Consider the following 16,306-nt stretch of genomic DNA (forward strand, 5'->3'; position numbering starts at 1 on the left):
ACCCTGAGCTACTTTTTTCTTTTCCATTTATGATACCTGCAATCAAAATGTTCATCTCTTTTTCAATATTTTTTCATCCCGTTAAGGAAAAGGATGCAGTCCCTCCCCTCCCCTTCCTATTTTGCTGACAAATAACGTCCTCCCCACCCCTCTGATCCCATGACTACCACCCCTGGCTCCACCCCCTACCACTCCCCAGTGCCTTGCCCGCTGATCCCAGTCCCTCTCAAACTTCCTGAGTACATCCTCTTTCAGGAACTACTTAATACCCCCTTTTTCCCCTGTTCCTCTGCCTTTCTGCTTAACTCACCCCTTCTTCTCCAGCTCTTTCTGTTTTTTTTCTCTCTCTCTTGTTCTCCCTCTCACTCGCCCTCAATCTCTCTCTTTTTGTCTCTTCCACTTCTGCATTCAAATTTTCACACATTTTTGTTTTGTTTTTCCTTGATCTTTATTTAAAGAGTCCATTCAAATCATTCATGAATTAACAATTTCTGCGTATAGCATGAATAAAAACAATACAAGTGCTATTCAAACACACGCACACATACACACACACACACACACACATACACACACACACACTCACCGTTAGTGCACATACCTTTTTCTCCTTATATGTATTCAGATACACATACATGTACATTCATTTCTGTCAATCTGCCTGTCTGTCTGTCTCTTTGCCTGTCAGTCAATCTGTCTGTATGTCCGTCTGTCTGTAAAGTCTCTGAAGAGAGACGTGTTGAGTGGGGGATAAGGATGGGGAGTGGTGTGAGTCAGCGGGGGTGAGTCGAGGAGGGATTCCCTTCTCATCTTGAGGTGTCACTTCAGTTTTTGTGTTGTGTCATCCTCTAAGATTAGGAATGTCCAAAGAGTTAGGTTCATCCTATTAAAAAAAAAAAAAAAAAAAAAAAAAAAATCCTTTCATCTCCCATGGCCTGACAAGTTTCAATGCACACAAAGCTGTAAGTGAGGGTGTTTTACCAGGAAAGTCAAAGTGTTCGAGAATATATAAAATATATATTGATCACCTAACATTATGTGTGTGTGTGTGTGTGTATATATATAATATAAATACATACAAAAGCAACTTGGTTTCCTACTCTGCCTGTTTACCGCTTGAGTTTTCAAGCTGTCTATAAAATCATTATTCAGCAGTCTAAATTAATGATATACAAAAAGCTGTACCATCTTTTAAAATCAGAGCATGATAATGAATGTCATGGTTTCTTTATGATTGGATATCAAGAAGATCCTGTGACATGCTGAGTGAACAAGTGCTAATAGTCTTTGTCATGCAACTTTAATGGGAGTTACTTGCTCAGGGACTAGGATTTTATGTTTGTGTATGTCTGTGTGTATGTGCATAGGCAAGTCATATAATCTACAAGCGTTTCTTCACACTAAAGATTAAGGATATGGCTTGAAAGGGAACCTGAAGCAACCTGTTTAGAAAAAAACAAACAAGAATGTAGGCCAAGGCATAAATGGTATCCAAACATTTCGAAAGTAGCCTGTTATGGTGTATATGAGCTGTGCTTATCTGACCATGCAATGCCTTTAGTTCAGAGTTTATCTGTGAGGGCACATGGAGTGAACATATCTAGTACGTGCATATGTGACAAAACACATCTAATGGAAACACAGTGCAGATGTACTACGTATAATGTACATGTACAGCACATGTGGCATGCGCAGTGCATTTGCCCAACACAATACATATGGCACATAAGTGGCGCACACATCCATCACAACACACATGTCACAACAGTAGAGACCACCCGCGCAGAGAGTGCTTTGATGGAAGAGTTTCCCATTCATCATGATACCCACGTCATCTTATCTCTTTTCTTCGCCACGAGTGATCCCGTTTGGAGGCACGTTATTAGTATGAAATCATTTTGGGATGATCATGATGGCCCCAGGTGGGTGAAACCATTCATGATCTCACACGTGTGGTTCTGAGTCTCATCCAGGACAGACCCAGCCTGGCCTGGCCTGGCCTGGTCTGCCTGCCTGCCTGCAGTTGTATTTCCTAGGATTTCTTCCATGTATGGAGAGAGACAAGAGCTAATGCCATTTTGACTTTATCTACCCTTCCCTCTCCTTCTCTCCCCTCCCCATCCCTCCCATACCCCTCCCCATCCCTTCCATACCCCTCTACCCTCTCCCCTTCTCATCCCTAAAGTTTGCATTCTCCAATTTTTTGTTTGTTATGATTTGGCATTTGATTCATCTTTCCATACTCCTCCCGTCACTCTCCCCCCCCCCCCATTTCAGCTGATATGGCGGGGTAGGTGTACCACCAAGCCCACCTCCAGTCTTGTTACTTACTGTTCTTGTGGTTGAATCACAGCCCCTAATCCCCATTAATTCAATTCCATTTCCAATTGTTGGTGTCACCTCTCAATTTCCTTTCCCCGCTCCCTGGAGCTGCAGCCGTGTCCCAGCCCCGCAAATCCTCACAATTGCACCGACTTCTGAGAGAGTGGGGGGCAAAGTGATACTGCTCAGCATCTGCAAGTATTCAACACAGTGGGTGAAACAAAGATACTGCCCCTGCAATGTGGATTCCAGTGAAAAATTGCCATAAATCATTCTCTAGTATACAAAGCTGAGTATTCAGTCATTATCCATTTGGGCTAAAAACTTTCGGTATTATATAGATGCATATGGCAGAACCCAGAACCAAGAGCAGTGCTAGATTCCCGAGCAATTCACTCATCTATTTTATTTGTGGTGCATGCATTAATCATCAGAAAGTTTCAGAGAGCTGTAAAATTTTGTCTAAATTGTGTATCAGGTAGTTTTGTGGCAGATTACAGTGTTCTTTCTCTCAATCAATATCACAAAGTAGCTGGAAATTTAGAGGCTACTGCAACAGAGATATGCTCACATGTGGAATATCTGAATACAATAAGTCATAGTTTGTATTCTTCAGAAGTGTATGAAAACTATTCATTTTGTAAAAATGGAATCATTTACATCTTAATGTTGGCACAAGGTACTGTATATTTATATTTCAGATATTGTTGTTTGTGACAAGTCATTCATGCAACCCCCCCCCCCCCAAAAAAAAACACCCCAAAACAAACAAGCAAACACCAATTCCAGAAATTTATAACATGGAACATACGTACATGAAGCTTAAAAAAAGGGGGGGGGGGAATCAAGTTTCATGCATTCTTCTATTCAAGTCATAAAGGAAGTGCAATGTGTGGGATGGCAGAGTTAAGCCTTGACGTAAAAAGACAATAAAAGCCGGTCCTGAGATCTGTAGTGTAAATTTCTGCTGCCTGCTCCAATAACGTGAGTAATAGTGGATCGCTGATTGAGTTTAATGGACGGTGGCGGTTTTGGCAGGGAGTTTTAATAATCCCCCTCTCTAGGCTATGGATGAGTGATACACCATGGCATGCCATACCATACTCTTCTCTCTCCTTGGTTAGGGGAGATTGTAGCCGGAGAAACAAAACACCTTTATCACAGAGGGGTGAGTGTCCACCCCTCCCCCTCTTGAGACTCTATGAGGTATCAGATGTATTCCTCTTATGATCCCTCCTGTGGGAACCATTTAACACCCTTCTTTCCCATCCTCTCACCCCCTCCCCCACTTTATATAGCCCCCTTCATACCCCTGTGTTTTGTCCCCTCTTCAGACGAAAACCAGTTTATAGCAAAACTAGATAAAGAAACGACGTATAAAGAATCATCGTATAGCCGACAGACCATTCGGATGCTAATCTCGACCGTTCTGGAAAACATCGTATAGATGTGCAGTTTCTCAATGCGCATGCAATCAATGCGCAGGTATAGGGTCAACTTTCGTGCGTGCTCCCATTAAGCCCCGCCCAGTTATACCGTTCTGTGGTCGTCATACGTTCAGACGCACAATGGACATGATGGAATGCTGATTCGTTATCGAGTTCTAGTTCGAAACGATGCTCTGACCGTCGTTTCGCTATACGTTGTTTCAATATACATCGTTTTGTTAGTCAGCGTTCATACATATAAATTCATCGTAAAGCTATACCATTCTACGTAGTACAATGTATAATTTTTTTTTTGTATCTGAACACCCTGTTAGTCACTAGGTCTTCTTGTCATCAGAGGTACAGGTTAGTTTGTGTGCTGGCTTTGAGAAGTCAAAAAGTTGTCACCTTCTGCCTAAAGTAGACTGTTTACTGTGGGGGGGGGGGGGGGGGGATGGTGTTGATTTATGAGCTACCTTTGACCTGAAGTCATCACCTTTATCAGTGTTGCCGTAGTAACCACTACTGAGCACAAGTTTTCTGATCTCATCAAGAAACACTGACAGAATATCTTGCCCCATGTCTCTCACTATATTGGTCATGATTAGTAGGCATTGTAGATGTCAATTTTACTTCAAATGAGTAATCCTGTCAGAGCTGACTGAGAAGCAGATGTACAACTTCCATACTGATTTTGTGCTCCCAATAAATACCTTTCAAAGCATAGCAAGTACAGCAAGTGTCCACTAAAAAATAAAAGAAAAGATTGAAATCCTCACATTTTTTCTAAGCAATGATCTTATATTAGTGCAACCTGAAACTTCTTGCTATAATTATTATGTTGTATCTCATAGCAAGCAATGGTGATGCCTTCATTCTTTTATGTCCTATTTATACCTAAGTGTGGGTATACTTCATGTTTCTTCCAAAATGAGTTGATCTAGTAGAGTTAATGAGTCTTTTTAAGTAGTTCTGTCTTGGTCGCTGATATAACGTCGCTGGGGCGACAAGACCTCGTCTCTACAAAATGTCAAATGTTCAGGAGAGTAAAAAAACATGGCAGCCAAAGCACTGCATCAAATAAGAGAGCCTTTCCTTTGACATGCCGTGGTGGCTTTATTTTTGGGGTACGACAGCTAGGATGTGGACATGACATCAACTGATTATCTGAACATTAATCCAATTAGAGTAATTTTCACCCAAATTTCAGATACAAGGTGATAAACTTTATTATCTTTTCTTCACTCTGTTGAAGAATTCTTCTGTTTTTGTTCCCTTAACCCGTTGAAGACTAGTCCCAAGTATACTCAGGCAAGTGTGTAAGGAAAATGTGTGGTATAGCAAAATCAGCTTGTCGTTAAGGGGTTAAATGGAACAGCTTTGTTTTGTTTTGTTTTGCAGTGTCTTGGCTGCCATAAATTCTTGCTATATCTGGATTCTTGTAATGAGGAAGCTATCAGCTTTCAGGCAAATTCAACCTGACAGGGCACTTTTTGAATGTTACAAAGTTTGTTTGTATTTTTTAGTTTTTCTGGCATGTGAACAGCATGATTTGGCTTCAGATCCCATTTAGTCGCAGCATTTCTACAAATGGGATGAACTGAAAGCATTGTGAACTTTAAAGCTTGGTTAAATAAGCAGCTTACTATTTTGAAAAAAAGTGTATTTTTTGTTTCTGTAACCAAAAAAACAAACAAGGAAGAATGCTTTTTACATTCATCATCTCTGGACAATCTGCATCAGAATTCTTCCTCTTTCTTTTTGCCTCCTTCAGTCCATTCTCTGTCATTTCTCACACTGGTTTACCCCCTCTTCCTCTCCCCTCCATCACCTTCTTTACCCCTGAGTGCTGTCCCATGTGATCAGAGAGAGACAGTTCTCAATGGACTAGGGCAATGCCTCCTCCTGACTTGAGTACATCCTTGGTCAGGAAATACTTGGTACCCTGTTTTTCCTGCCGGCCTAGTGCCGGCTGGATGGGGGGAGGGCCATCCATTGGAATCATGGATGCTCTCCCAGCTGTCGACTCTCCTTCAATCTCTCCGTTTGAATGATAAACAACCTTCTTGTCACCTCCTCCTCTTAAGTTTTGGTGGCTGTTTTTAGTGTTGAAATCTAGAGCATTGCATTGTTTACCATATTAACATGCCAGGAAGATCTCCCCATGAGAGGCATTCTTTTCAGAGTCATGATGACTGCAAAAGTTTTTTGAAAGTACTTATTGAACAGATCTTCCAGTACCAAGACAACATCACTTCATTTGAAAATATATTTTCGCAGTCCTCAAAATAATGTTATTTTTTGAATGTGTCATCCAAAAATACTTTATTCACCTGCAAAAAAAAGAAGAAGAAAATAAAATGCAAAGAGGTAGTTAAGGGTAGAATTAAAAGGATTGACTCACATTTGCAAGTATCTGAATCAGTGTAAAAAAGGCAAGATTTCTCATATCAGATGTTTCTAATTTTTTTTGCCAAGAAACATTTTAACAAATCTTTGTATCAAGAATCAGTAAGGAAAGTGATTGATGACTGTTAAATTCTCGACCATTGATTGAATGCTGTCATTCTCACACATTGTTGTAGCGAGATAGTGTTACGGCTGACATTTGGAGAAATTCTTGCCTTGCGGGGATTTTTGTTTAACTCGAAACATACAAACATTTTGCTTTATAATTCTTTATTTTTTCAGAGATGTTTGAAATCATTACATTCTGGATTTGGTTTTATTCCACAAAATGGTGAGGTTACTGGGTTAATTTAGTTCATAAACAAAAATGTGAGAATGAAATTGAATAATGCTATGATTGAAAATTATGCCTGCCGTGTATATTTACTGACAGATGTAATTGCAATGCATGTATTTCAAAGATTATTTTTACTGTATAATTCTATTTCCTTGTTTTATCTCTTGTATCGTTCACACAGATTGATGCTGTTCTAGACGACATACCCAACCAGATCACAAACATGACGGAAGACACGGTCAGTGAAGTGATCACACAGCTCGACGACGCGTCGAAGAACGTTAACTCGAGCTTCAGGGATATCAGCAATGTCCTATCAGATGTAAGCGAGCAGGAGTGCAAGCTGAGAGAAGAGCTTCGTCCTACATCATACATTTTATATCTTTCTCATCCATTGAACTTTTAGTCTTTTGCAGACCTCCTGACCATTCTGAATTTGGAGGAAAGAATCTGAATTTTGACTATTTTCAACTGTTGTTTCAGTAGAATTTTCCAATTTTTCTTGAAATGTTACTACACACTCTTATGGAAATTACTCTTTTTTTCCTACTTTTGAGCCAAATCATCCCTATTTTGCAGTCAGAAAGGTTGGGAGGTCTGCTTTTGGTACCATCACTGTCGGGCAACATTGTAGGTAGCTGAAGGGTTAAACAAATGGGTAGAAGTGTTGGTGAGCAGGTCTTGCACTCAGTGTGTGGTCAATCCTGACAAAGTAACCAAGTTCAGGGTGGTTGTCTAGTTATCAAATTTCAGAGAAAATGTGCACCATCTTCACATCCTTTACACCTCTCCCCACCTAATGTTTGAGGAATGGGGTCAGATTTACCGTAAAGTTCCGTGTATAAGACGCACCCGTGTATAAGACGCACCCCTACTTTCGGACCTAAAATTAAAAAAAAAAAAAAAAACACGAAAATTTCCACGCAAATATTGTGAGTGTCATAGATATTATTTCAGCTCGAAATTTCCCTAGAATGCAGCATGTATTAGCTCTATTTTTCCTTTCCTTTTATATTTTCTTTTAACGGTATTCATCGGACATCGGCAAAATATTGAAGACGCAAAATGCGAGACTTGTCTCGGTACTACTCGCTATTGTTTCGCCTTTCAATCGTGGTACATGTGTCATGCATATCGTACTCATGAGTGTACAGTACGATCTTTGCTGTCATACATAGCAGAGGGTATCTCGCATATTGACGCATGTCAGACTGGAAGGTTCATCACGAAAAATAAGAAAAACATCAACAAGTGTAGCAGAGGGATCATACGGCAAGACGTACGGTGCGTACGGTAATTACACTCATGCACTGTTACCAGTAACATGTGTGTCTCTTGTACCATGCTTGTATGCACAGTGCTAGCCTTTTGCAAAAGGCAGCTTGCTATAATTTCAGCACAAGCACACAGAGAGCAATGGACTTGCACACACAGCGCGCAGCGGGCAAGCGCGCTTCGATCCGATCGCTGTGTGCACGCGAGTCCATTGCAAGAGCATCTCTGCAGCTGCTACCTTTGCCAAAGACTTGCTAGCTAGCTAGCTAGCTATTCTGTAGCTATGCTATCCTAGCTGGCCTCGTGAAATGAAGAGCAAATGAACGACATGGATATGCATGCATGCTTCACACATCGTTCATATTTACGGTGACATAGTGTCGATCCTACTCCGTATTTTACAGCTTTTGTCTATGGCCATATTGATACTAGTACATTGATAAGTTTTACGGTACCTGGGCCCCGTTGCAAGAAAGTTGCAATCAATTGCAAATAATTGCTAATTTTGAAACAACCATTCTGATTGGCTCAGAGTCTGCCCTATTAAGAAGACATGCATGCAACAATGATTTTGATTGGCCAGTGACAATCAGTTGCAAGTTGCGTTTAAACGCAAAGTTTCTTGCAACGGGGCCCTGGTATCGGTAATTTAGTAATGATACAATGTACCTGTACATCGCGTATTCCAGCTACTAGGCTGGCTGTTGGTAGCTTGGTAGACTGACATCGGTAGCATACAGCAGTGCTGTTACAGCTGTTGTCTATGGCCAGATTGATACATTGTTACTGCACAAGGCCGATGTAAGTTTATCTCGTATTTGCAGCTTTTGTGTGTGTCCAGATTGAAAGATCGCTCATTTATCCGTAAGTTTTAGTGATTGCTTACCTTCCAAACGTCGATGGGCATACATGGCCCCAAGTTGGCCTTATAAAATTGGGTGTACATGACAGATTTTTTTCCGTGATTCGACTGTACCCGAGTATACGATGCACCCCCGATTTTCAACGTTTTCCGACGAAAAAATAGTGCGTCTTATACACGGAACTTTACGGTATTTCTCTTCCCCCCAGTTGATGCATACAAGTGTGACGTGAAGGAGAAATTGATGAGGTGGACTGAAGCCTGCGTGTTCGCTGCACATGGTCACAGCTTTCATTGCTGCAACTAAGGGGTCATGTGATTTATATCAACTCCTTCCCTCAGGCATGAAGAATATTGTTTCATGCAGACAGTGTAGAAGGAGTTAATGTTGAGATCTCAGAGAGAAGCCTTAGCTTGTCTCGTTTGAGTGCCAGAGGGTTGATGGGACTAAAATTAGATAAAGTCTGTACTGCCTCAAGAATTTATATCTATTTTCATTTTTAACTGAGTATTTGTTATATTTTCAACTGGTTAATGCACGTACTACGCATAAATTGTACCATGTACTTGCAAGGAAATGTGAAACGTTTACAAGGAATGTTTGCCAGTGAAAAGAATTCAAACAAATGTGTGTTTTGAATACAAAAAAAAAATGCTGCCTTGAATGCATGTTGACACAAGTGAATCTTCATGCTTATTTCAGCTCAAGTGTATACTTTGAACTTTTCTTTTTGTTGTTGTTGTACTTGTACATGTATGATATTAATCCCTGCGTTCATTTCTTTTCCATTACCATACAGATTTCTACTCAAGTGTCTAATGCCAAGCAGAATCTCGATGATGTATGGGATGACCCGGCACTTGTTTACACACAGTACTTGTGAGTATCACAGAACTTGCTACATGATTTCTAACAGTGGTTTTATCCATCCAATCATTGGAGGAATTTTGCTGCAGAGATAATCATCCTGTCTGTCGCCAAATTGGCAACGTTTGATTTTGCTGGCGTACCTTATGTTAGGGGAAAGATGAGATGAAACTGATTGAATATTTTGACATCTGCATGAAATCTGAAAAGAATTAGAATTTAACAATGATGTGCCAATGTTAGAAAGGAACAGGAACTTCAATCTCTTAAAATTGCAATTTATAACATTTCCTGCATCACTGAACTCATTTCCCTCCACCTGTTCTTCAGATATTACGCCCTGATCGGTCTCACGTGCACCGTGCTCCTCATCGTCATGTTCAACGTCATCGGCCTCACCATGGGAACCTTCTCCTACAAGAACGTCAGCCCCACTGATAGATCCCGCATGTCCAACGCTGGCGGCAATGTGCTCATGGCGTAAGTGTTGTTGTAACCCCCCCCACCCCACCCCAACCCCACCGCATGGCTTACAGATTACCTCCCCCCTCCCACCTCAACAAAAAAGTAAAAACAACAAACAAAAACAAACATGAGAAAATGAGTCTGGAATGTTTGATAGAGAAGCATATCGTCCTGGGATATTCCAATCACTTATTCATTCATTTATTTTCACATTTTGTTTGTTTGTTTGTTTGTTTGTTTGTTTGCCTGCTGGACAAACTTGCTGAACTGGACTAATGGTGCTGAGGCCCTAGAAGTTCTTGAGCTCTTTGACTTTGTCATTGACCTGAGCTACTTTGGCACTCCCAGGAAGAAGATGTAGCAGTTTGCATTGCAATGGATTCATCAGCTTTCATTTGTAACTGATGTTAGTTGTGATTTAAACATTTAAAGCCTATGCACATGCATAATCAGTTAATTGTGTACATGTAAGCATACACACATACGTACATACACACACACACACACAATGACATGCACACACTTGTACAGCTTCATGATGATGGTGTTGTAGATGGCAAGATCCAGATTTTGTGAGCGACTGGCGATTCGTCGATAGGATGAACAGCCTAACATGGACTTTGGTCAGAAACAGAAAAGATTGTCAAGTCTTGTTTTGACCTGAATCCAGTCTTATCACCAACATGGAGCTTGTAGTATAGGTGATCAGTGGAATGGTATAAAGCCAATCCTACCCAGCCCTTGATGATCGTTCAGAGGGCAGAGACCCCATCCCCGGCCAATCAATCTGGGTCACCAGTGGAGCATATCGGACACACAGCTGTAAGGGTCAGTCGTCTCCGTCCCGTCCACTCTAGTCCTGGGTGCTTGACAGGTCTGTCCAGGCACATTGATCGAGGTCAGTGGCCACAGGCAGGCCTAGTATGGCAAGCAGATGACCCAAGATCCCAATGTCCAGCAGTCTAGTAGCCCCACCCCACTACTGCAGTGAGGGGAAAAGATTGAAGCCCCCCTGATTAACAGTTACACATCTGCGTTTCGAGTGGAACATGTAGCTTTTTGTGTAGCTTTTTGTTTCATTTATTTTTCAAGTTTAAAGCATGGCTTTCTTCAGTGTCCAATCCGCCATGACCAGTTATGTGGTCATTTACTGTATTTACCTTCAGAATAGAGCTTTTTGTGGATTTTGAATACACTATTACAATATTCATAGCCCATCCATATCCTTTTTCCTGCACAAGGTCCAGGTTGTGTGAGTTGTTTTTCCACTGCGTCCTTCAATGAATGAACATTACTTTGGAGAATGATCATGGACGTTGAAGAAGCCAGATCTACTTGATGAAGTCCTGTGTGTGTACCAATGTACCAGTAGTTCAAGAAGTAGCAGCTAACATAGATCATAGGTGGAGTGATTCTGAGCAGTAGTCATGGCAAACATGATTGAACATAGGCAAGAAGAGCATTTTCTTCCTTTTAAGTGAAGTCACTTTCTTTTTGTCTGTTTGTTTGTTTGTTTTTTTTTTCATGACAGGTTATACAAGTTGTCTTGCTGAAGGAATTAATTGTTCTCTTTTATGGTTGGAATCAGATTGCTTGTTAGCACTGCCGACTAAATAAGGTGTCTTGTTGAAGAGGTTTCTGGTTCCTTTCTCTTGTGAGTGGTTAATTTTAAGCACTACAGCTTAAACAAGATGTCTTGGTGGCAGCCCCAGCTGGTCACAATTACTACTCTCTCTGACCAATACATGATGGGGGAAGGGGGGGGGGGAGGGGTCAAGGGGGAGCGAAAATGTAGAACAGGTGATTCAGAGACAGGGGGAACACCGAGAAACAATTTTGGTGTTACCCAACACCTTATCCCCGCCCTCATTGCCTAAGGATACGTCTGTGTTTGCTGACCGTGACGAGAAGACTGCATTCTTGAGTTCCGCTTCGGCGACCATTCATTGTCGTTATTTGATGGGAGCTCTTCAAGAACTAGCTCTTCATTGTCAGCCATTTTCATCCACTGATTTTTTCCTCTTGTTTTAGATAAAAGGCAGTAATTGGATTAATATCCCAAATTCATTCATATCTCCACCTTCTTTGCTGAAGAGTAATGATGCAAAATCCTCAGGGATTTTGTTCTCCGGGCCAGAAGATGACAGAGGAGTTTTCTCAGACAATGGGGGAAGATGAGACGAGTAAGGCAAGCAGAGATCCATTGGACTTACTCCCTTACATCACGGAGGATGTCCTTTCTAATCAACCGTCGCATTCCACGGGACCAGGCAAAGTGGTGGGGGGCATGTTGAGCAGTTGAAGTGATTAGGAAACTGTCGTTATTCCGCAAAGGAGAGTACAAATTGTTCGGGAATTCTCTTTCCAGACGACAGCAACAGCTGTGAAGGCTAGGTAGAGTGAGACATGCCAACCGTTTGAACAGCATCAAACTGTTGGTGGTAAACATACCCTTGCAGATCAATTAGCACATGCTGTTCATTTAAATCAGCTGTGACTTAGCATTTTGGGCAGAGGTTTGTTCCGTGTGCCATTGAAGATACATGAAATTACACATTGGTGATAAATCTTTGTGGTCAGTATTGTGTAAGCTGATACCTTGGCTGAACTATGTTTATTCACAGTCCACGAGCAAAATTCTGTTATGTTCTTATCATAATCCATGGGAAAGAGAATCTTATAGGCGAAGGGGTAATGCAGGCCCCTTGGGAATGATTTTCTTATTTTTTATTTATTTTTCTATATTTCTAAAGAATGCATCCTTGATAGTCAAATATTTGTACATATATATGCAAATTCAAAAGCAGTATGACTTACATGTATCTGTTTGTTTGTGTGTATGTGTATTCTAATGGGCTTGCTTCTCATTTGGCACACTTTGCCCTAAGTGGGAGTTAGGATTAGGATCTATCCCTTGTCCTGTTTTCATGCTGCATCCACTCACCCCATACCTCCCATCCCCTCCCCCCCCCTCCATTCCTACCTTCTTCCCGTTCCCCATCTCAGTTATATTCCTCAGAAAGGTGTGACTTGCAGTTTGAAATCAAAGACTCTGATGATACTGAGGATTATCTTGAAGTCAGCATGCTGTGAACATTGCATACTTTGTTTTGTGATGTGATTTTAAGTTCTCCCTGCTTAGTGGCAAGCCCATCAGACAGCAACACATTTATTTATAGAGCAGTCAGAGTTGATAAGAAGTACCTGATTTATGAGTCCCCCTACTTATCTCACCTTTAGGGGGTTACACTCTCCCATGGCTGGCCCATGAAATTCCATGCAGACAAGTCATCTCCTGCCCTCCTAAAAATATCGCATACAATCTGTCAAGTCGACCTCCAGACATTGTTAACCTCCAACACTACAACTACACTTTGTATAATCAGGTTACTCGCCTAATCACATGATGTACTGTTGCAGTCCACTTTTCTGGCGTTGGTTCTTTCTGTGTTCAATCGTGGACCTGGGTCAATTAAACCAATTCCTTTTGGGGGAAGCGTGTATACCATGTAGTAATCCAGTGAGGGAATTACACAATAGCTCTGTAATAGTGGGTTAATTATGGGAATTCTTCCAGGTGTTGGATCTAATTGCATTCCAAATTTGTGAACTTTCAGACTAAAGGGGGATTTGTGACACAAATATATCATTATACAAAAATACTGATCATCATTACTGGCTAAAATTTGCTTGAGATAACTGTCTTGTTGGTCCCCCACCCCTTGAGGGCATTTTCAAGATGCTTTCAAGATGCTTTCAAGATACAGAGGGTGTAACATGAGCAATAAAAGCTCCTCGAATTGCCAACTTGCAGCCATATTCAAACAATTGTCATCTTTCCAACTTCAGATTCTCACTTTTGGGAATCTGTCACTTGTTAATTTTTGATCGTTGCTATTGCCTAAAATTTGCTTCAGATAAGTGTCTTGATTCCCCCCTCTCTTCCTATTTGAGGCATTTTTAAGATGCCTTAAAGATACAGAGGATGTAATATGAGCAATAATAGCTCCTTAAATTGGCAAATTCTGACAGTATTCTAACAATATTTGTCCTCTCACTTCAGGTTCTCATTTATTGGGATCGATCACTTGTAATTTTGATGGCGTCTCACCCTTCAGGGCAGATTAAGTGCTCTTCTGGGATTGACAAACGTCAAAGCAATTACCCCTCTGAAGCTAGCAGACAGTGCAAAGAGGAATACCCCTTCCTTATAGCAAACTTTTGTGTGTGTGTGGTTTTTTTTAATATTCTTGTCCAGAGAGGATGAGTGTGTGATGCTAAAGAGGGAGCAAGTGTGATTTTTATGAGGAAGACTGATAGACAGTGAAGGGAAGGCGAGGATTAGGCTTTCCTCTAGGCTGTGGATGGCTTTTCTTCATTTTTCTACATGCATAGGATGGCTGGTGCATAACCTCTGAACAGCAAGCAGTCTGGAGTTTAGACTAGGTCTTCTGGTGGTTAAGTGTGTGTGTGTGTGTGTGTGTCTGTCTGTCTGTTTGTCTGTCTGTCTGTCTGTCTGTCTGTCTGTGTATTGGCAGGATGTCTATTCCCTCATCTTAATGTGGCAGATACTTCGATACAGCAATTGGTGGATGTCCCAGTATCAGATTAGTCTCTTTTCAGACTGAGGTAAGGGGGGGGGGATGTTAAGAAAAAGTATATTGAAAGCTTGCCAAAGGTTACTGACCAAGCCAGCAAACCTGGTGCAAAAATGTATGTCAGCGTTGATGTGATGCCTTGGAAAATGACCTCATGATGGCAACAGAGGGAGGTTGTTATTTACTCTTATTTTTTTTTTTTTTTTTTTTGGGGGGGGGGGGGGGTTGGAGAGGAGGGGAGGGGGAAGGGGCAGGGAGTCTCTTTAGTCTTGGCCAGACTTCTAGTAAAACTCTTCATTGATGACTCACGGAGGGATGTTTAAAACAGCTGAGAGGACTGGGGAGGTCGTCGGTCTGGATGAAACTTGAATCTTGAGGTCGGTCAGTTGCGCCTCTTTACATCTTCCTCCCCAAAGCTGCTGCTGTCGTCACAACAGTCTAGACATCTGGCCAAAAAATGATAACGTTTCCAATTTGTGGCTTTCAATTTGGGGGCCATGTGGCAGTGCCAGTGCAAAGAGATATGCTAGAGATATGACAGGTACTTTAAGTGGAGATACAGGGGCAGTGAATGAGCTTTTGCTTTACATGGTACAACTTTGTAGGTGCAGTCAGGACTTGGATAGATGTACAGAGGTGCAAATCTGTTTATTTAGCTAACAAGGTGAGCAAGGAACACATTAAATCACACAAAAAAGAGACGAAAATATTGACACCCTCAATTGCAACACTGTCAATTGTTTCGGATGAAAAGCTATAGTGCAGCCATGTGACAAAATTGCATGATTTTTTGCTTACTGTCTAGACATCTAACCAAAAAGAGAAAAAAAAACACAAAATTGTTGTTTCCTTATCAGGGCCATCTTGCTGTTAGAACAAGAGATGTTTTACCCTGTTACCGTAAGTATGGTACATGTAGATATTCAAATGATTTCACTTTCTTCGCTCTATTACGTATTGACTTAAGACAGCAGTATGGTGTAGATGAGGTGGATCTTATCTATTCATCTTAGTTATTGCTGGATTTGTAGAGACCACTTTCTACGTGTATGCCATAGATTACTAGAAAATATTATCCTTGCTGGGTGCCAAGTATTATCCAGTACAGAATTTGAGCGATGTTAACCTCAGTAGTTATGTAAACCTTGTACAGTGCAATGCCTCTGTGGTTTTTAAATCAGCTATTTTGTGGTATTCCTCATCAAGGCTAGGGATTATTACATGATACTTTCCTCTGGTTGTTGTTGTTGTTGTTACGAGCTTTAAGAAAGAAAAGCTGTTGAAATCTTACATTTTGACATGATGTCTATTCACCAGCATATAAATATTATGCTGAAGTCACTACTTGGAGTTTGTTAATCTGTGGTTTCCCTCCTCGGAATTCCTGTTTGGGTAGAAAATACGAAAATGATCCACAGAAGATTAAACTTTATCTCAACGACAGTATTGCGCTTCCTTCAATTGTGCGGTAGCCTTGCTCAGCTCTCTGTGTGGTAGCACAGCAACATTGCTTTAAAGGTGTATGCCCCAGGATAGTGAATTTATTATGGTTCTTCCAACATTAAGCAACCGTTGTTTACAAAGCATCCACAGTGTGTTGGCTTGTTGAAGGGACGTGAGTGAAGCATACATGTATCATTACAATCAAGTTTGGGTCTTATGTGCAACACTGTATATGGCTGTTTAATATGTTCATGGACATTTCTCTGTCTCTGTCTTGCTCTTTCTCTCTCTTAAATTCTC

The 16,306-nt window shown here is 41.1% G+C and overlaps 1 protein-coding gene across 1 annotated transcript in view; it reads left to right on the forward strand.

Moving 5' to 3' along the window:
* LOC139719876 (prominin-1-A-like) overlaps window positions 1-16,306 on the forward strand; it is a 113,391-nt gene that overhangs the window by 43,313 nt on the left and 53,772 nt on the right. Inside the window, exons 9-11 of the mRNA XM_071631264.1 lie at window positions 6,677-6,817; window positions 9,433-9,512; window positions 9,831-9,980. Of these exons, the coding sequence (XP_071487365.1) occupies window positions 6,677-6,817; window positions 9,433-9,512; window positions 9,831-9,980 (371 nt within the window). The remainder of the gene's footprint in view (window positions 1-6,676; window positions 6,818-9,432; window positions 9,513-9,830; window positions 9,981-16,306) is intronic.

This window comes from Diadema antillarum, unplaced genomic scaffold (assembly GCF_040938485.1).
Source record: "Diadema antillarum isolate AM-2024a unplaced genomic scaffold, OU_Dant_1.0 scf00000009, whole genome shotgun sequence".
Classification (NCBI taxonomy): Eukaryota; Metazoa; Echinodermata; class Echinoidea; order Diadematoida; family Diadematidae; genus Diadema; species Diadema antillarum.